Genomic DNA, 21,969 nt, shown 5'->3' with positions numbered 1-21,969 from the left:
TAACAGATGAATTGCTTGGTCCCCTGAACCTTCATCTCTCCAACAGTCACAGCCTGGACCATGACAGCCCTGCCCCTGACCACTTGACCAGAGAACCCTTCCTACCCTTATGTATGAGAAAATGTAAGGACCCTTAGCCTACAAGTGCCCTAGCTCGGCATTATTTTATTTATTTATTTTGAGATGGCGTCTCACGCTGTTGCCCAGGCTGGAGTGCAGTGGCACGATCTCGGTTCACTGCAACCTCCGCCCTCTGGGTTCAAGTGATTCTCCTGCCTCAGCCTCCCTGGTAGCTGGGATTACAAGCGCCTGCCACCGCACCTGGCTAATTTTTTTTTTTTTTTTTTTTTTTTTTTTTTTTTTTTTTTTGAGGCGGAGTCTCGCTCTGTCGCCCGGGCTGGAGTGCAGTGGCCGGATCTCAGCTCACTGCAAGCTCCGCCTCCCGGGTTCACGCCATTCTCCTGCCTCAGCCTCCCTAGTAGCTGGGACTACAGGCGCCGCCAACTCGCCCGGCTAGTTTTTTGTATTTTTAGTAGAGACGGGGTTTCACCGTGTTAGGCAGGATGGTCTTGATCTCCTGACCTCGTGATCCGCCCGTCTCGGCCTCCCAAAGTGCTGGGATTACAGGCTTGAGCCACCGCGCCCGGCCTAATTTTTCTATTTTTATTAAAGACAGGGTTTCTCCATGTTGGCCAGGCTAGTCTTGAACTCCTGAGCTCATGATCCACCCACCTCGGCCTCCCAAAGTGCTGGGATTACAGGCGTGAGCCACCTTGCCTGGCCCCTAGCTCAGCATTATTAGCTAAACCCTCTGGTCCTAATCTGACCTGGTAACCCAGTACTGGTATTTAGGCCACTTACCCTGTGGCTGAATTTTTCATTACATTCCTGTGTCCCCAGCCAAATCTCATTTCGAATTGTAACTCCCACAATTCCCACACGTTGTGGAAGGAATCCAGTGGGAGGTGATTGAATTATGGGGGCGGATCTTTCCTGTGTTGTTCTCATGATAGTGAATGAGTCTCACAAGATCTGATAGTATTAAAAATGGGAGTTTCCCTGCGCAAGCTCTCACTTTGCCTGCCACCATCCACGTAAGATGTGACTTGCTCCTCCTTGCCTTCCGCCAGGATTGTGAGGCCTCCTCAGCCACGTGGAATTGTGAGTCCATTAAGTCTCTTTTTCTTCCCGGTCTCGAGTATATCTTTATCAGCAGCATGAGAATAGACTAATACATTTCCTTTTCCTCATTTCTTCATATAACATATAACATTTTTATTGAGTATCTACCTACTATGTGCTAGGTACCATGCCAAACACAGGGAGTGCTACAAAGCCAAGAAAATCATGGCATCTGCCTTCAAGGAGCTCATAGTCTAATGGAGAGAAAGACAGGTGAGCCAAAATTAAAGCAACCAAAATTGGAAGAAATAGCAAGAGTCATACAGACAAATTACTACGGAAGTTAGTGGAAAACAGAATGAACTTCCATGGAGAGTTTGCCATTCTCATTATTTATCTTGACAAAGTCATAGTCTAGGCCTCACACCAGTCAGGCTCCATGAGCCTGCATCCAGTGCAGTCACCCAGGGTGCTGTGCCAACAAGAGTCCCCACACCCACCCTTGAAGTTTAATGCACTACAGTCATTATCTTGAAATTCTTAATAATTTTATTTTGGAATTGTATTTTGTACATGAGGTCTGATGGAGCATGCCTCAGGGGTTCACATACAGTCCAGCCTTCTGATAGGTTCTCAGCCTCTGCCTCCTGCCCCAGTTCCATGAGCCCTGCCTTGTCCTACTCAGGGCTGCAACAGGGTCAGTGAACAGAGATACCTGTGTTCTACTGTTTGCCCTCCACCTCTAGCAGGGCCCAGGGTATGAGTATGGGGAGAGTCAGTGTCTCTGTGTAGGGCAAAGCCCTGGCCATCCCGGGATGTCCCCACCCCAGGCTGGCAGCACCACAGCATGTTCATTAAGCAACTCTGGGGGGGCCTCCTGCCCACGCCTGATTCAGGTAGTAAGCTTGTTCAGGCACAGAGGTTGTCATCTTTTGGGGCTTGCCCATCTACCATGGGTCAGGTGGCTGCCTGTAGGGCCTGGCCTGGGAAAGGGGAGATTGACTTCCCTGTCCCTAGAAAGACCCGTTTTCATTTTTCACTGAGTCCTATAAATTATGTAGCTGGGTCTGGTCCCAGTTCTTGACCTTGTAACCCTCAGAGCTTATAGGCAACAATCTCATAAGCAAATTTCCTACCTCCAATGTCCTATTCCCCAGAGTCCTATTCTCTAATCCATTCTGAACAGCGAAAACTAAAACAGGAAGAATCATTTCCCTTTGCCATTCTGATCCCTTTTCCAAAGCCTAACTGGCTTTCCTCTCAGATTTTGTTATGGGCAGTCAATCACACACACAAGCACAGGCCTGTGAAAATCCTGACCAGCTGGAGAGGACGCTCACCACTTGAAGGCCCTGGACTTTGACGGAATGCAGTGACTGGATCGGACTGGGGCTGGGATCCACTCTGGGTCAGGGTGAAGCTACCTTTGCCAGCCTCCCTGCAGTTGGCTATCGCCACATCCCTGGGTTCTAGAGTCTAGAAAGACAATAAAATACGAGCAGGAAATGTGTGCCACTTCCTGACAGGACAGGAAAATCTCTCATTTCATTTCCCATTTTTCTCTGTCTCTTCCCTCATCTGCTTATGGGCTATTAATGCTGACAGCACCCTTCGAACCCCCGTGTTGAGGCTCAGGAAGGAAAGAATCCTCTCTTGGAGGAGAGTCACCTATCAATCAGGAAGACCTGTGCTGAACCTCAGAGAGTGAGAAGTGAGCTTCTATTGTGTTACTACTATGTGCCACTGAGCTTTGGAAGGGTATCTAAGAAAGCAAATATGGTTTCTTTAAGTAATGATTAGTATATATAGGGAAAAAAATAAAGGAAAACAAAAAGAGAAGAGAAAAATTAGTCATAAGCCCAACACTGAGAGATTACCTCTATCAGTGTTTTGGCATATTGACCTCCACCCTTTGACCATGCGGTATTCTAATTACTTTTTACTGAGCCCAAACAAAGTGACAAACAGTGTTAAGCACTTTTCAGGTTTAATCTTGACAACCTCTTAAGACAGTAGGTATCATTATCTTCATTTTAGAACTGCAGAAACTAGCAACTAGAGAGGTAAAATATGACACAACCCTTGGGTATGATGGAACTGGGAATCGAATTCGGTCTGATTCTGAAAATGATGCACTCCACCATTTATTTCCCTTATGCTTCTGTTGTTATTGTTAAGAAAACTGAGATTCTGTTGAATATACTTTGTTCACTTAATATTCTCTGAGCAATTTCCTATGATTAAATATTCCTTTTATAATATATCATAATTGATTCATTCAATCCTCTAGTTGGATGTTTGGATTGATAATGTATTATTATTATTATAAATAATACTACAACAAGTATTCGTATAGACAAATCTTTGCACATACCCATAAAATTTTTCTTAGCGTGACTGGAATTGTTACATAAGCCATTGTAAATATTCTCTCTTTTTCTTTTGAGACAGAGTCTCAGGCTGTCACCCAGGCTGGAGTGCAATGGTATGATCTTGGTTTACTGCAACCTCTGCCTCCCAGGTTCAAGTGATTCTCCTGCCTCAGCCTCTCAAGTAGCTGGGACTACAGGTGTGTGCCACCACACTCGGGAAATTTTTTGTATTTTTAGTAGAGGCGAAATTTCACCATGTTGGCCAGGCTGGAGAAGTTGTGACTTTTCTTAAGGCAGCATACGGTTCTTGCCAAATTATCCTGTATCAGTGGTGGTCAGTGGAGCTAGGCGGTGGGGACGTGATTTTGTTTCCAGGGATTTGACAATGTCTGGAGACTTTTTAAATTGTCCAGACTAGGCAAGTATCTAGTGGAGAGAGGCCAGGGATGCTACTAAACCACCAACCTACAATGCACAGGTCAGCCTCCCTCCAACAAAGAATTGTCTGTACAAGATGCCAATAATACCCCTGTTGAGAAATCTAACCCACATAATGGACTCATCAGTGTGTGTCAGTCTTGAGACAAAATAAAGGCTATAATAAAGGCTCTTCCACTTACTCAAACATGATCTTCCAAGCATCTACTCTATGCCAGATCCTGTGGTAGGTGCTAAGTTAGAATTCAAGCATGAGGGTGAGATCAATAGGGAAGAGTAAAGAGACGAGGTGGCTCAGAAGCAAAGTTTGACTTCACTTGGTAGTAAGAAAGCATACCGATTCCATTTTATACCTTCATATCTTTCCACATAATTTAGCATTAAATTATTTCCATGCAATTTTTCATTAAATATATAGCCTCACAAGGTAGTCACAAGAAATGATTAATATTGCTACCTACAGGAATTGTTGATCCTGATCCTTTTTTAGGCTTTCTTTTTTTATATATATACTTTAAGTTCTAGGGTACATGTGCACAATGTGCAAGTTTGTTACATATGTATACATGTGCCATGTTGGTGTGCTGCACCCATTAACTCCTCATTTACGTTAGGTATATCTCCTAATGCTATCCCTCCCCCTTCCCCCCTGCCCCATGACAGGTCCCAGTGTGTGATATTCCCCTTCCTGTGTCCAGGTGTTCTCATCGTTCAATTCCCACCTATGAGTGAGAACATGTGGTGTTTGGTTTTTTTGCCCTTGAGATAGTTTGCTGAGAATGATGGTTTCCAGCTTTATCCTGTCCCTACAAAGGACATGAACTTATATTTTTATATGGCTGCAGAGTATTCCATGGTGTATATGTGCCACATTTTCTTAATCCAGTCTATCATTGATGTACATTTGGGTTGGTTCCAAGTCTTTGCTATTGTGAATAGTGCCACAATAAACATACGTGTGCATGTGTCTTTATAGCAGCATTATTTATAATCCTTTGGGTATATACCCCGTAAGGGGATGGCTGGGTCAAATGGTATTTCTAGTTCTAGATCCTTGAGGAATCGCCACACTGTCTCCCACAATGGTTGAACTAGTTTACAGTCCCACCAACAGTGTAAAAGTGTTCCTATTTCTCCACATCCTCTCCAGCACCTGTTGTTTTCTGACTTTTTAATGATCGCCCTTCTAACTGGTTGAGATGGTATCTCATTGTGGTTTTGATTTGCATTTCTCTGATGGCCAGTGATGATGAGCATTTTTTCTGTGTCTTTTGGCTGCATAATTGTCTACTTTTGAGAAGTGTCTGTCCATATCCTCTGCCCACTTTTTGATGGGGGTGTTTGTTTTTTTCTTGTAAATTTGTTTGAGTTCTTTGTAGATTCTGGATATTAGCCCTTTGTCAGATGAGTAGATTGCAAAATTTTCTCCCATTCTGTAGGTTGCCTGTTCACTCTGATGGTAGTTTCTTTTGCTGTGCAGAAGCTCTTTAGTTTAGTTAGATCCCATTTGTCAATTTTGGCTTTTGTTGCCATTGCTTTTGGTGTTTTAGACATGAAGTCCTTGACCATGCCTATGTCCTGAATGGTATTGCCTAGGTTTTCTTCGAGGGTTTTTATGGTTTTCAGTCTAACATTTAAGTCTTTAATCCATCTTGAATTAATTTTTGTATAAGGCGTAAGGAACGGATCCAGTTTCAGCTTTCTACATATGGCTAGCCAGTTTTCCCAGCACCATTTATTAAATAGGGAATCCTTTCCCCTTGTCTTATTTTTGTCAGGTTTGTCAAAGATCAGATGGTTGTAGATGTGTGGTATTATTTCTGAGGGTTCTGTTCTGTTCCATTGGTCTATATCTCTGTTTTGGTACCAGTACCATGCTGTTTTGGTTACTGTAGCCTTGTAGTATAGTTTGAAGTCAGGTAGCATGATGCCTCCAGCTTTTCTTTTGGCTTAGGATTGTCTTCGCAAAGTGGGGTCTTTTTTGGTTCCATATGAACTTTAAAGTAGTTTTTTCCAATTCTGTGAAGAAAGTCATTGGTAGCTTGATGGGGATGGCATTGAATCTATAAATTACCTTGGGCAGTATGGCCATTTTCATGATATTGATTCTTCCTATCCATAAGCGTGGAATGTTCTTCCATTTGTTTGTGTCCTCTTTTATTTCATTGAGCAGTGGTTTGTAGTTCTCCTTGAAGAGGTCCTTCACATCCCTTGTAAGTTGGATTCCTAGGTATTTTATTCTCTTTGAAGCAATTGTGAATGGGAGTTCACTCATGATTTGGCTCTCTGTTTGTCTGTTATTGATGTATAAGAATGCTTGTGATTTTTGCACATTGATGTTGTATCCTGAGACTTCACTGAAGTTGCTTATCAACTTAAAGAGATTTTGGGCTGAGATGATGGGGTTTTCTAAATATACAATCATGTCATCTGCAAACAGGACAATTTGACTTCTTCTTTTCCTAATTGAATACCCTTTCTGTCTTTCTCCTGCCTGATTGCCCTTGCCAGAACTTCCAATGTTGTTGGAATAGGAGTGGTGAGAGAGGGTATCCCTGTCTTGTGCCAGTTTTCAAAGGGAATCTTTCCAGTTTTTGTCCATTCAGTATGATATTGGCTCTGGGTTTGTCATAAATAGCTCTTATTTTGAGATACGTCCCATCAACACCTAGTTTATTGAGAGTTTTTAGCATGAAGGGCTGATGAATTTTGTCAAAGGCCGTTTCTGCATCTATTGAGATAATCATGTGTTTTTTGTCTTTGGTTCTGTTTATATGCTGGATTATGTTTATTGATTTACGTGTGTTGAACCAGCCTGCATCCCAGGGATGAAGCCCACTTGATCATGGTGGATAAGCTTTTTGATGTGCTGCTGGATTCGGTTTGCCAGTATTTTATTGAGGATTTCTGCATCGATGTTCATCAGGGATATTGGTCTAAAATTCTCTTTTTTTGTTGTGTCTCTGCCAGGCTTTGGTATCAGGATGATGTTGGCCTCATAAAATGAGTTAGGGAGGATTCCCTCTTTTCCTATTGATTGCAATAGTTTCAGAAGGAATGGTACCAGCTCCTCCTTGTACCTCTGGTAGAATTCAGCTGTGAATCCATCTGGTCCTGGACCTTTTTTTGGTTGGTAGGCTATTAATTATTGCCTCAATTTCAGAGCCTGCTATTGGTCTATTCAGGGATTCAACTTCTTCCTGGTTTAGTCTTGGGTCTTGGGAGGGTGTATGTGTCCAGGAATTTATCCATTTCTTCTAGATTTTCTATTTTATTTGAGTAGAGGTGTTTCTAGTTTTCTCTGACGGTAGTTTGTATTTCTGTGGGATCAGTGGTGATATCCCCTTTATCACTTTTTAATTGTGTCTATTTGAATCTTCTCTCTTTTCTTCTTTATTAGTCTTGCTAGCCGTCTATCAATTTTGTTGATCTTTTCAAAAAACCAGCTCCTGGATTCATTGATTTTTTTTTTTTTTTTTTTTTTTTTTTGAGACAGAGTCTCACTCTGCGGCCCAGGCTGGAGTGCAGTGGTGCGATCTCGGCTCACTGCAAGCTCCACCTCCAAGGTTCACGCCATTCTTCTGCCTCAGCCTCCCGAGTAGCTGGGACTACAGGCACCAGCCACTACGCCCAGCTAATTTTTTTGTATTTTTAGTAGAGACGGGGTTTCACTGTGTTAGCCAGGATGGTCTTGATCTCCTGAGCTCATGATCTGCCCACCTCGGCCTCCCAAAGTACTGGGATTACAGGCGTGAGCCACCACGCCTGGCCTCATTGATTTTTTTGAAGGGTTTTTTGTGTCTCTATCTCCTTCAGTTCTGCTCTGATCTTAGTTATTTCTTGCCTTCTGCTAGCTTTTGAATGTGTTTGCTCTTGCTTCTCTGGTTCTTTAGTTGTGATGTTAGGGTGTCAATTTTAGATCTCTCCTGCTTTCTCTTGTGGGCATTTAGTGCTATAAATTTCCCTCTACACACTGCTTTAAATGTGTCCCAGAGATTCTGATATGTTGTGTCTTTGTTCCCATTGGTTTCAAAGAACATCTTTATTTCTTCTTTCATTTTGTTATGTATCCAGGAGTCATTCAGGAGCAGATTGTTCAGTTTCCACATAGTTGAGCGGTTTTGAGTGAGTTTCTTAATCCTGAGTTCTAGTTTGATTGCACTGTGGTCTGAGAGACAGTTTGTTATAAGTTCTGTTCTTTTACATTTGGTAAGGAGTGCTTTACTTCCAAATATGTGTCAATTTTGCAATAAGTGCAATGTGGTTCTGAGAGGAATGTTTATTCTGTTGATTTGGCAGGGAGAGTTCTGTAGATGTCTGTTAGGTCTGCTTGGTGCAGAGCTGAGTTCAATTCCTGGATATCCTTTTTAACTTTCTGTCTCGTTGATCTGTCTAATGTTGACAGTGGGATGTTAAAGTCTCCCATTATTATTGTGTGGGAGTCTAAGTCTCTTTGAAGGTCTCTAAGGACTTGCTTTATGAATCTGGGTGCTCCTGCACTGGGTGCATATATATTTAGGATAGTTAGCTGTTCTTGTTGAATTGATCCCTTTACCATTATGTAATGTCTCTTCTTTGTCTCTTTTGATCTTTGTTGGTTTAAAGTCTGTTTTATCAGAGACTAGGATTGCAACCCTGGCCTTTTTTTGTTTTCCATTTGCTTGGTAGATCTTCCTCCATCCCTTTATTTTGAGCCTATGTGTGTCTCTGCACGTGAGATGGGTCTCCTGAATACAGCAGACTGCTGGGTCTTGACTCTATCCAATTTGCCAGTCTGTGTCTTTTAATTTACCTTTAATTTACATTTAAGGTTAATATTGTTATGTGTGAATTTGATCCTGTCATTATGATGTTAGCTGGTTATTTTGCTCGTTAGTTGATGCAGTTTCTTCCTAGCATCGATGGTCTTTACATTTTGGCATGATTTTACAGTGGCTGGTACCAGTTGTTCCTTTCCATGTTTAGTGCTTCCTTCAGGAGCTCTTGTAGGGCAGGCCTGGTGGTGACATAATCTCTCACCATTTGCTTGTCTGTAAAGGATTTTATTTCTCTTTCACTTATGAAGCTTAGTTTGGCTGGATATGAAATTCTGGGTTGAAAATTCTTTTCTTTAAGAACATTGAATATTGGCCCCCACTCTCTTCCGGCTTGTAGAGTTTCTGCCGAGGGATCTGCCGTTAGTCTGATGGGCTTCCTTTTGTGGGTAACCTGACTTTTCTCTCTGGCCGCCCTTAACATTTTTTCCTTCATTTCAACTTTGGTGAATCTGACAATTATATGTCTTGGAGATGATCTTCTTGAGGAGTATCTTTGTGGCGTTCTCTGTATTTCCTGAATTTGAATGTTGGCCTGCCTTGCTAGGTTCGGGAAGTTCTCCTGGATAATATCCTGCAGAGTGTTTTCCAACTTGGTTCCATTCTCCCTGTCACTTTCAGGTACAGCAATCAGACATAGATTTGGTCTTTTCATATAGTCCCATATTTCTTGGAGGCTTTGTTTGTTTCTTTTTACTCTAAACTTCTCGCTTCCTTTCATTCATTTGATCTATTTCTGAAGAACAAAATTAGTTTTTTCTTCAACAGAAACCCAAAGTCTTAAGTATGAAACATTCTTATAGTGATAGTAGCTCTTCTTTCCCCAGCTGACCTTTTTGTTCTTTAATTTAACATAGCAAATAATCTTAATTTAGTTAAATCAGAGGTAGAAAAATATTTTCCCGCCCTTTATATTTTAAAGCTCCTTTCTGTCTATTCACAGCAGGCATGAGTAAAAGAAAGGACTAAATCAGAGGATGTTTCTTTTGTTCATTCATTTTTAAAATGAATGGCAAAGGAGAGAGGGGAGAGATGCCTCAGCTTCCAGCTGTTCATCTCCCTGCTTGGTTAATTCATGGCACATTCACTACCACTGTTTCCTCTCCTCTTTGCTTCTCTGCATGATAATCTTAGGGTTATGATAAAAAGGAGTTGTTATGGCTAGGGCTGCCTTGGGCTTTCAAAGCCAGTGCTCAAAGATGGGGAAGTGACAGAAGAATATGCCTCCAGTCTCACATATCTGAAGACAGAAAAAAAAAAAAAGCAGCAGCAGCAGCTACCTTAGCAGTTGCACAGAGTTAACAGTGTGTGCACCCTCTCACTTAGTGGTTTTCTGGAAGCAAAAGGAAGAAGGGGCTAACAGGGAAGTGTGAGTAGCCATAAAGGTGGCTATTAGAGAGAGGGGATTAGAGCTTCACTTTTCCAGAGGACTTTATTCAGAAAAGAACAAAAATCTGGGCTTGTTTCTTTAGCAGCCCTGGATAATCTTTCCCACAGTGTCCCAAGCCTGTAATTCTTAATGCCATTACAGCTGTTATTAAAACTTTAAATATGTAATCATGCCTATTAAGTTGCCAAATACCCATAAAAACTGTTAGCTCATTAAACTGTGCACAGCCATTTAAATGAAAAAGGAGTATCATCTAATTTTTTAATCGAAAAATGTAAAGGTTGAAACATTCTGGTAATCTGATAAAGTAGTACATGCAACATAAATGCAAAAAAGATAATGCTAGCATTAAAAGTATCATGATTTCCAAACATGAAAACATAAAGAAAGTCTATCTGTTGTATAAGGAATCAACACATCTAAAATAAAATTGTCATAGATATACTTGCCTACTAAATTATTAGATCTTGATTACAAGCATGAGATTTAGTATTCATTTATTCTTTAATGCCAGCAGCTAGAATTGATTTAGTTTACAAGTGCTTGAGCCAAATATCATCTTTTTTTTTAAATTTTTAATATTTTGACAATAAAACTACAAATCATCAACTTGGAGATTTCATATGGGGATTTATTTCACAGAGACCCAATGTATACTTTTGAAATTGCATTTTGTACTAGAAAAATAGGCATGTTGATCAATTGTATCAAGAAATTTAACATATCTGTGTTCATCAAAGGTAGAATATTTATTATGGCCTCTTAATCCTGACAGCATAATATTCATTTAAAGCATTTGATCTCTTTACATTTTAATCATTTTTTGTGTTTAAGGGATTATGTATGTGTGGTACTGTGTTAAAAAGTACCTGGGATTTGTTTTAATGAGGTATGGTAAAGCAAACACAGAAATGACTGTCATGAAGAAAGCTCATACTCACAGACCCTAGAAACAGGAAGCATGGCACACTGTGCAGGGCCACATAGGGAAGGGCCAGGGTCAGTCCGGAGGCAGAAGCTGGGGCAGAGCATGGCACAGAACCTTTACTAGGGTCTTCAGGGAAGGATGGTTGAGACAGGGTATACCTACCCTGAGTATACTAAGTAAGTTTAGGATTGGCTAGTTTGAATAATTTTGGCAAACTATGGGCTATAGGAGTGGTCTTTAGTTGTTGGGTACCTGGCCCTGGGTGATTTAGGGCAAGGAGAATATTGTCTGGGTGTATGAGAGTTTGATAAAGGAGACAGTTAAGGGAGTGGGCTCTGGATAGGCTGATTTATATATCAAAGGTACCCTCAAAAGGGAGTTCTTCACTCTCTCTAGAAATTAGCTAGCCCTGGGAGGGGCAGTCTCTCCAGGGTCGTAGGCCTCAAATGCTAGAACATCAAGAATACAGAAAATTTGGAAATATAGTCAATACAGGTACTACTACATTTTAGATCAAAACTCTCCTATTATGTTCAAAGTCCTTTCCAAAGACAACACTGTGAATAAAGCCTTCTGGACTGTGTATTTTAAAACATTAATAAGGCCTTACATTTCTGACTTTATCCATTTGAAAATGCTTTTCCATTATCTTATTGCAATCTAATGATTAGATTTGATGATTAGAGGCTTACAAAATACTATGGGGCAGACATGTCTGAACATATTATCCCTATATTATAGCTAAAAAACTAAGGCAGAAATGGGAATAGAACCACAATTCCTGACTGTAAGTCTACAGCATATCCTGTCACACTCTGATGCCTTTTACTGTTTAACAATGTTATTAGTAACCTAAGAATTCAATTGTCAGGCAAATGGATTTAACAAGGTTGTACAGAGAACAGGTTCCACAAACTAGACCAAAGTCACCTCTTCTCTGTAAGTGTGTCTGGCCAAGGTTGCCTTTTATGGAGTGTCTTTGGGGATACAGAATCTCACAAATAAACAGAATAACTTGAAGAGAATAAGCGAGTCAGCTCCCTCACTTACCAATGGAGTCACTTTAAGCAAATTACTTAAACTGTCCAAGCCTCGGTTTCTCCTTTTGTAAAATGGGGGTGGTCATAGTTACCTCAGGGGACTTTTGAGAGGATTAAAAGAGACAAAGCTTGCTAATGAGCTGTCTGACTCAGAGTTAGTACTCCATAGATGAAGTTACTATTCATCCACAGTGAAGCTTCCCTCTACCTTCTCTTATTACGTTAAAAAAAAAAAAAAAAGTAGACACCCTACTGGGCTCAGTGGCACACATTTATAGTCCCAGCTACTCATGTGGCTGAGGTGGGAGGATCACTTGAGCCCAGGAGTTTTAATTCAGCCTGGGCAACATAGTAAGATCGTGTCTCTAAAATAAAAGAAAAAAATAGACACCCTAAAGAGGTATCTCATAGGTTTCCCCTTTTTTTTCCCTTCAGGTAAAGAAGATTTCTTGTCCTGAATTTGCAACAGCCTTTAAGCTATATTTTACGATAGGAAACATAATTTGTCATTAATATGTGAAACCACTGTTCAGTCAAAACCAACCAATTAATAAAAAAAAAATCCTCAGGAATTATAGAAAGTATATTTTTTAAAGCCAGAAAATCTTCTTTACTATTTTAAACCAAATAAATAAACAAATATAGCCTCAATACCTATAAATGACCAGGAACTGAAACTTCTCCTAAAATATTAGTGACTTAACGCACTCTTTTATGATTAAACTGCTTTTATCTGATTCAAATTTCACTTTCCAAAAGAATGTGGCTATATTGCAAAATACTACCCTTAAAATAAGCAGCAAGCAATGTACCTCAAGGATCTTGTTGACTTTTCTATAAAACAACTCAAAGCTGTTTCAGAGGAAAGTTTGTATGACTCTTCAACGCTGTATTCAACATGAAACCCTAACTTCCAAATTAAGCCAGCGTTGTCAATAAACAGGTGACCCAAACCTCATGAACCAAAATAAATTGGTCAGATTAGTAAACATTTAGTTTATGGGTTGGGAAAAAAATTTAGTTAACCTTAAATTACCTTTTCATGATTCTGTAGGAACTGTGCCTTTCTGTAATCTATCCTCACGTACAAAGCAGCAAATGCAATTTGTCCTTGTGTTTATCACAATCATGTGTCTGTCAGGAAGAGAGGCTGAAATAGCAGAGTTTCCTACTTCAAACACAAAATCAACTCTGGCTCTGGGCTAGTGAGCATGTTTGTGGGCTTGGGGGAATTTTTTTAAACACTGTGCAAAGCTGGAATAAGATTTCATGAAACTCCTTTTTTATATTATCAGTGTTGGAGTAGGATCAACATCTGCCTTTTTAGACAAATCTCAGCAACTCAATCATATGAGTGTAGACCATATCTATCAGCACTGGCTCATCAGGGAACAAAGCACTCTCATCGCTGAATTTTCTAGACACCTAAAATTAATTCCTTCTGAGGCAAACACTTTCAATGTGATTATTTCAATGGAGATTATTCCAAAAAGAAAACTGAAATTCAATGAAGTATTAAATATCGTTATTCATATTATTAGAAAATATATATAATAAATATATATCAGCATATTACAATGCATTCTTAAATACAACTTTATGTATATTTTTTGGGTTGTTTTCCAACTCCTCTCTTTAAGGATAAGGCACTCAGCTCTCCCTTCTCATATAATGAGAAGGCAAGCAGGTTCTAAATGAGCAAAGATGGAGAAGTAGTCCTGGCAGAAAGTATGCAAAATACAGGAATAGAAAAGCACTATCTGGGCATTGAAAACAGCCTGCAATTTAATTAGGATGGTGCTGAGGCCACATGAAGGGCTGCAGTAGACAAGGTTGGATGAAGATTGAACTTCTCTACCTTTGACTCCATATGACTCAGATTCAGGGCCCATTTCATGAGCATGTGACCAGTGCAGTGGCTGAAAGACCCCTGCTTGAGGTTTAAAGCTATGCTGTGTGAGATTGTTAATACTTTTTATCATTGAATTTGTGCTTTGTAAGCAAAGTCCAATGGAACAATGGAGTAAGAGCCCCAGAGTCCAGAACCTTGGTTCACATACAGTCTTCCCTCCCACTGCCTGCCCAGAACTGGTTTTTGGCCACCTGATCCCTGCTCCATGGTGTCCCAGGCCCCATTCACCCTCCCCAGTCTCACGCCTGCCCTTAGCAACCAGGTCACATCGGTCAAGGGAAAGGCCCACATCCCATGTCTGCCATTGCAGTCTGCTCTTAGATGGGGTCTGGGGAGGGTGTGGAGAGGGGCAGGTGCATGCCCCACACCTCCTCAGGGAAGAGAAAGGATGTGGCCCTCCTCACCCAGAGCTGGCAGCAGCATGGCACCTCTGGCAGGCAATTCAGCGGGGGCCCCTTGCCCACCCTCAATCCAGATACTGAGAATGCCCCAGCCTGGAGATTGTAATCCCTTCAGACTCTCAGACAGGAGGTTGCTATGAACGGGGGGACAGACTCTTAGGATGTGGGGACTGACTTCTTTAACCCCAGCCAGAGTCCTGCTTTATCATCTTGCACCAGGCTCCACAAATTATGTAGCTGGCCCTACTTAGAATCTTCCCCTTAACCCAGCTTCTCTCCCTCTTCTGGATAAAGGCATCACACTTCCTCATATCTCCTGGGTTTAGAATCTGAGTCATCATTGCCCTCCCTCCCTCCTTTCCCAAATCCACACCCGCAGGCCACTTCCCATCTGTCTCCTTCTGCCCATTCCCACTGTTCCTGCTTGAGTGTTCATCATGGCTCCACCAGACCATGACAGTAGACTCCTAATTATTTCCACAGCTTTGAGCCTCTCCTTGTTCAATTCATTCAGCTGCTGCCACCAGGTTACCCAAAACACCACTTTGATCATGCTAAGATGTTTTTAATGGCTCCCTGTGGCCTACTGTTGGTGAAGTTTGAACTCTTTAGCTAGGTGTTCAAAGTCCTTCCTTCTTTTGTCCTCACCTTACTTTTGCAAATCATTCTCTGACAACAGAATGTCATAGATATGCAATATGCAATATTTTGGCCAAATTAAACCACTCACTCTCCCTTATACCTATTTGGTGCTCGGTCATCACTGTGTCTCTGTTGAAGCTATTTTGTTGGACTTGGATCACTTCTCCCTACTCCACAACTATCTCTAACTGGAAAACCTAATCCTATTTATAGCTCAAATGGTGCCTCCTCCATGAAGTCTTTCATTATGAGCCCTGTCACAAAGTGACTCCATACTCATCCAAGACTAACATCATTTAGTTTGTACAGCTTGGTACTAGTTTTTTGTGGACAGCACATGGCTCTCTACTGTACCCTTGCAGAGCGGAAGTATATCCTGTCCTTTGTACACCCATAGGTCCTCTACCCAAGGTCTTGGGGATAATGGGCTCTCTCTGTGCATGTTTGTTGGAACTAATGAATAAACGAAGTTGTTGTGTAAACAGATCTTCTGAAAGGCAGGCGCACCTGTAACTCTTCAGCATCATCCCCTTTCCTCCTCTCAGTTCATCTAACAAAACATCCTGCTGTTTTTCACACCCAAACCCATCAAACACCTGTACTATCATTATCAACACTGACAAAAATTCACCTCACAATTTTTATGAATGTTTAAAGTGCTATATTCTGAATGCTTAGAATAATCTCAAAGAGAACACCTGTTACTTGAATGCTCTTATTTTCAACCTCTTGAGGGCAATTTTTTCATTACTATATTAATGTGGGCTGTTAAATAACTTATAACTATCTGGGGGAAAGGTAAACTGCAGTCACTATGATCTGGACTGGATACCTAAAAACGAATGGTTTTTTTTCCACTTACAATTTATTTTTTTCCTAATTTCAAGTCTGTCTTTTAGGACTAATTGAGGAGAGTAATGCAAAATAATGAAATAAACTGAGGGATTTTGGGCTGTCAGAACTTCTATTCAATTTTAGCATTTCATTAAATATTCTACCCTTGACTCCAGAATGCCACGTTTATCATCATAATTTCGTCTCTTCAATGCCTTTCTCTTGCCCATTCTCTTGCCCATATTACGAACCCCCAAGAGTATCACCAATGTAATTATCAAATGATTAAATTTGGAAACTCTGTGTGATTAAAAAAAAATTCTTACCTCCTGAAGAAAAAAAATACACTGTCTGAAGCTGAGCAAGAAACACCTTAAAAATATAGTAGTTAACAAAGAATCAGGAAGGATAGTTACATATTTAAATAGAAACTTCAAGATGCTTGCATATATGGCACAAATTAAAACATCATGACAAAAGAACATGTATTTGGAAAGTTGTCAGTTTAATTAAGAGACATCTGCAACACCAGGAAATGGAAAGGATGGAGGAAAATGCTAGAACTGGGGAAGGATGCAACATTTTTCCCTATGACAACCCTATAAAAAGTTTATATTGCATGTCTTACTAAGAGGAACAAAGTGCAGAACTTTTCATAGGCTAGGATATGGTGTTACCAACCACATTTAGGGACATTTTAAGTAGAAAATGGAAGGATAGATATTTTCATGTTCCTTGAATGTAAACCTGGTTCTAAAATACTTAATTTAAGGGTGGAGCATGGAAAAGATTAAGCTGGTCAAAACATGCTGACTTCACATCTCAGTTCCAGATAAGGAGAAAAACAATGGAAAATAAGGTAAACAGAAATAAAAAGAATATTAGCAAACTAGATATCATCGTTATCTTCATAAACTGTTAACATTTCTTGGGTAATTGCCACGTACCAGATATTATTTTAGGGGCTTTGACACAATATCTCATTTTATTGAGATAAACAAAAATAATCTTTGCTAGGTAGATATTATTGTTCCCATTTTATGGATGAGGAAATTGAGGCTGTGAGAGATTAAGAAATTCTCCCAAGGTCACACCATTGGTGACTGCAGTGCACCATAATAAAGAAAAAAAAGGAGCTTTATCAAAGAGTAGCATAAGTAAAATGAAGCAAACTACACCAAGTTAAAAATACAGAGATACATAAAAGAAGCCAATGGAAAAAGAAAAGAGAAACTTTCTAACCAGTTAGAAATGAAAGCAAGATAAACCAAGGGTAAATTCCCAACCCCTATAGCACCTTTCCCCTACCTGCCTTTCGCCAGGCCTCCCAACAACCCAGTCCCCTTTTGCGGCCATCATTACTATTCTGGGGGGAAAAGAAAAAAAAAAAAAAAAAACTCCTCTTTCCAATGTCAGTTTCCAAAAATATTAAGACACTCGGCAGAGTAAGGGTAGAGCCCACAGGAAGTAGCAGCTGCTGAAAACCTGCTTTCCCCTGCCTGTGATGACACCTACAGCCACAATTCTAGACAGCAGCAAGACAAGTTAACTGTTGAAGAGACTGAGAATTATGCTCTTAAAGAAAGGACAGTATGAAATAAAAGTTAGGGCCTGAATGAAGACGTTAAGAAATTTTTATTTTTTTTTATATAAATATAAATATTTTATATTTATTTTTATTTTTATAGAATCTTCAACATATGAATTATTAAATGCTTGTATTTCTTCTCATAGCTTTCTAGGATTGTAGAGAAATAAACACTTGTTGAAAACCATTCATTGTTGCTTCACCTACACCTTTTAAAGTTTTCAAGAAAGATAAAATGAGTAATGCACTTAGTCTACAATAAAAGGTTAACAAAAATGGCATTTTGACAAACATCCTTTAATATTAAAGTGTTAGGTTGGCAGACATCCCACAAAAATATGAAACTTGGCTTTAGTACAAGTTAGTCAGTTTTCTATGTAAAATTGTCAATTTTCAGATGAAATAGATAAAATTTTACCTTTAGTGTCCTTCCCACTCTTTTTGCTATTCTCAGCAACAGCAACTAAACTCCAGAGAAACATGCAGCTCCCTGAGACCAATGGAAGAAGTACTTACTAGATGACTATAAAACTTTCCTAACCAAGGATGAGAACTTTTAATTCTTATGAACCCTGAAGAAGTCTCATAGAAAATAACATCCAGTTTAATCAGATTCAGTGAATAAATACTGAAGAAATTAGAATGGACTAGTTTTCAGAGCCAGCATCTAATATCAAGTTCAAAACGCTGTGAAAATGAAAGGCTCAGAAAACCCAGATGAGAGCATGTTGGGTTTCCTTTTCCACTTGAAACTAACATGTTTACCCTGCTGATGGTTTTGGAGTTGCTAAACAATTATCAATATTTTTTGTTTGTTTCGTAAATTAAAAACCTACTTGCTCAGTCCTATCAAAGCTGACTACAGATAATGCTATATTCAAGCCTAAAGATAACTAGCCCCTCTATCTGTCCAATCTTTCTAACTCAACAACAGAAACAGTTAAAATAGATACTAAGAAGGCACAAATGGGTCACAGGCCCATTTTCCGCCTGACATTCCTCTTCTCTTCCTCTTTTCCCTACCTTACAACCTGTGCAACTCTAATCTAGAGAAGGGAACAGGGAAGTAGTTAAGCACTTTGTTGCCTTTCCAATATTGAATTAGAGAATGAAAATGCATTATGGTCCCCAAAAGACATCAAAGACACCAAAATGCCCATCTTAACACTGGAATTCTGGAGCACACATCTTTTTCTAGCAACTCACAAACGCATACTAAAACCACACATTGATATCTTAAAGAGCAGAGGAGGGAGCTGTGGATGCCAGATCAGCCAAAGTGTCAAAGTGTTAAAGACAAAAGTGTTTTGACAGAGAAACACGTGGTGTTATTGGGTGATATATGAATTTCCCACAAGCCATTGGGTGTTAAGAAAGGACCAACACATCAAAGATGCTGTAGGAACATTCTAACTAGTTTAAACTCAGGAATTTAAATAGCAAGATTTGTATTGTTAAGAGCCTAAATTAATGTGTTCCTGGATGCCAGATGATAACCGAAAGCTTATCTCCCAAGCCAGTGGGGTTCTGGGAGAAGGGGACAATGCAAAGTCCTACCTGGTAGGCATCAGGAATGTTGACCGTTTCTCCATGCTCCCCGACATAGCCAATGATGCCTTTGCCCCAGGGGACCTGCACCTCATTTGAGTTCTCTGTGCTGCTGCAAGGCAGCAGAGGGGTTCCTGCATGCACATCAAAGAATTTGGAGACCAAGCTCTTCTTGCCAGCAGCTGCCCTTTCCACCAGGAAAAGAGAGCAGCGGTCAGCGTCCACCATAAGGCAGACAAAGATAAGAATCTTGTAGCTCAGGCTGGTGAGGTCAAGGTCATTGGAGATATCTTTGACCAATTCCAGAAAGAACTGACGCTCATTATGTTTTTTCAGGTGGCACTTGTAGTCGATGGCTGTAGGAGGATACTGAGGCAGATTCACTCTCGATTCCAGCAGCGCACTGAGAATATGGGCTGTGGTGGGGGGCAGGGAGCTGGCCTTCCGGAGAAGTGCCCTCCGTCGTACACTGCTCAGGGGTTCCTGAGCCCGGGAGGTCGCCTGTTCATCGTAAGTCCTGTTCACGTGGATGGCCTTGGAGCGGGCAAAACTCTTCCTTAGCTCTTTCTGAGAAGCTCTCCGCTGCAGGTTCCCATTGCCCCTGCCGCCACTGGCCCAGCTGGGACTCAAGGGAACCCCACCACAGTCCCCGCCACCGGGAAGAGGCTGGCTATGGGCAGAGCCATTTGGTCCAATGCCACCACCAACGCTGCTGCCACCTTTGCAGGTGCTGTGAGCCAAGCTGCTGGTACCAGCCAAAGAGGGCCTTGGACCTAAAGCCCCCTGACCCTGACTATGCCTCTGCAGCCACTTTTCAACCATCTCCTGCTTCCCCTTCCGCATCAAGTAATCTTCAAACAACTCTGGGTGCCTGTCCAGGAAAGTTTCCACCTCCCCAAAGTCCAGGCGGGAGGCTGCCATGGTCCCAGACAGCTTTCCTTGCCTGTCCACACGTGGACCAAATGTTTTCCTGCCCCGAGGCCTCTAGCTGTTCCTGCACATGTTCACCTCCACCAGTATTCCCAGGTCAGTGCCACCTCCCCTGGAGATTATTCCCAGCAGTGGAATCTGTGAGGTGCCCCTTCCTTCTCTGGCTCAGAGTGGCTGGCACCGACCCCACCCGCTGGTCCTGCTACTCCTGCTCCGCACAGGTGCCCAGCACTGAGCTGCCGCCGCTGCCCTGGCTCCTGTTCTGGAAACCGTAGCTATCGCTGCTCCTGTTCTGGCTGCCGCCGCTGCTGCTGGAACTGCTGCTGTAACCGGATGAGTGGACCACTGTGACAGGGAGGTAGGGCAGGACACGCCCCTGAGTGAGGCACAGAGCCTGGAGGAAGGAGAGAAGAGGAGGGAGCCGCGGAAGCCAGACTAGCCAAAGTCCACGGCCCAGGCGGCCAGGCGGTTCCTGGAAGAGTCTGTGGACGGCTAGAATCGGCGCCTGGGTACACGACTCCTGATTGGAACACGATTAGAAGAGGGAAATGCACCTTGTTCCTTCCCCGCTTTCTTGCTCCCTTACCTCCCCAACCTTCCCTACTCACCGCCCCTTAATCCGTTAGCGTTTCGAGGAGGCCCAGCGGGAACCCAGTGGGAGTCCGAGATAGAAGTGTTGATGTTTTGCAGGGATCTGAACACAGACGCGGACTCCGAGGAATCGAGGGTGTCGTTCACCCTCAGAGACAGGCAGGGTTATTTTTCTGGGATGTGACTGTGGATTGTTGGTTCCCAGGATTCCTGGGACTTGCTCACTAACACTGCCCAGCGCCTTGTGGGTGCTCAGTAAATATTAATGGAATTGCATTTCCCCGAAAATAGCAAATAAAGTTTCCTATGTGAGCAATTCATGACTTTAACCAAATTCATGCACCTGGGGCAGGGGTAGATTACATAGAGAAAGGGTGTAAAACAGTACAGAAAAAGAGTTTACTAGGTAGAGGAAGCAAGTGCTAAAGAGTTTGGGGTATTTAATAAACAGCAGGGAGACCAGCTAGGAGACAGTAAACCAAGCATAGAATCCTGGTAATTTGGAACAGCTGACTTCCAAGAAGGTGAGTGGTTATCAAGATTTAAAAAGAAAAAAAAATGTTTAGCATAGTGCCTGGCACATAAAAAGTGCTCAGTAAATGTTAGCTGTTGTATTACTTTTGTTATTACTATTATTCTAAGGTGACGGTGTATGGAAACTTTACTGCATGTAGCCATGCCTCTGGTCACTTGAGTGATCTATCAGTAAAGATGGTTAGTGATATGTTGAAACTGGCTTGTAAGGACTCACAAGCACCTAGTTTAAAATCTCTTTCCAATTCTGTGTTCAGTCACATCATGGAGCTTGCAATCAGTCACAATGGGAATGCTTACACCATGGAAATCAGCAAATGTTATGTGTCAGGGTTGTTTACTTTTTTTTTTTTATGGACTGCTAATTGTTAAACACTTGCCGATATGCAGTGGAAATAATCCAGATGTCCATCAGTTGAGGAACAGACAAATAAAATGTGCTGTCTCCATACAGTGGAATATTATTCAATCATAAAATGGAATGAAGCACTGATACATGCTACTACTTGAATGAAGCTTAAAAACCTCATGCAAAGTGAAAGAAGCCACTCACAAATGACCACATATTATAAAATTTCATTTATAGGAAATGTCCAGAACAAGCAAATCCATACAGACAGAAAGTAGATTACTTTCTAGATGGAGAGGAAGTAGGTGACTGCTAATGTGTGTGAGTTTTTTTGGGGGGGTTGGGGTTAATAAAATGTTCTAAATTGATTGTGTTGATAGTTGTACAATCTGAATATGCTGAAATTCAATGAATTGTACATTTAATTGAGTGAACTGTATGGAACGTAAGTTATATTTCATAAAACTGTTACAACAACAAAACACATTTACTACCCTGAGACTGGTTATAATACAGCAGCAGCGTTATGCACGGAG

General features: G+C 41.3%; 1 protein-coding gene across 1 annotated transcript in view; it reads right to left on the bottom strand.

Annotated features, from left to right (window-relative positions):
• PDE11A (phosphodiesterase 11A) overlaps positions 1-20,268 on the bottom strand; it is a 490,924-nt gene extending 470,656 nt beyond the window's left edge. Inside the window, exon 1 of the mRNA XM_033231025.1 lies at positions 19,039-20,268. Within this exon, the coding sequence (XP_033086916.1) occupies positions 19,039-19,950 (912 nt within the window). The 5' untranslated portion in view covers positions 19,951-20,268. The remainder of the gene's footprint in view (positions 1-19,038) is intronic.
• Positions 20,269-21,969: the final 1,701 nt, after the last annotated feature.

This window comes from Trachypithecus francoisi, unplaced genomic scaffold, assembly GCF_009764315.1.
Source record: "Trachypithecus francoisi isolate TF-2019V2 unplaced genomic scaffold, Tfra_2.0 Lachesis_group13, whole genome shotgun sequence".
In the NCBI taxonomy this organism is placed as follows: Eukaryota; Metazoa; Chordata; class Mammalia; order Primates; family Cercopithecidae; genus Trachypithecus; species Trachypithecus francoisi.
The sequence above is the reverse complement of the archived record's forward strand: the minus strand, read 5'-3'. Positions and strand labels throughout refer to the sequence as shown.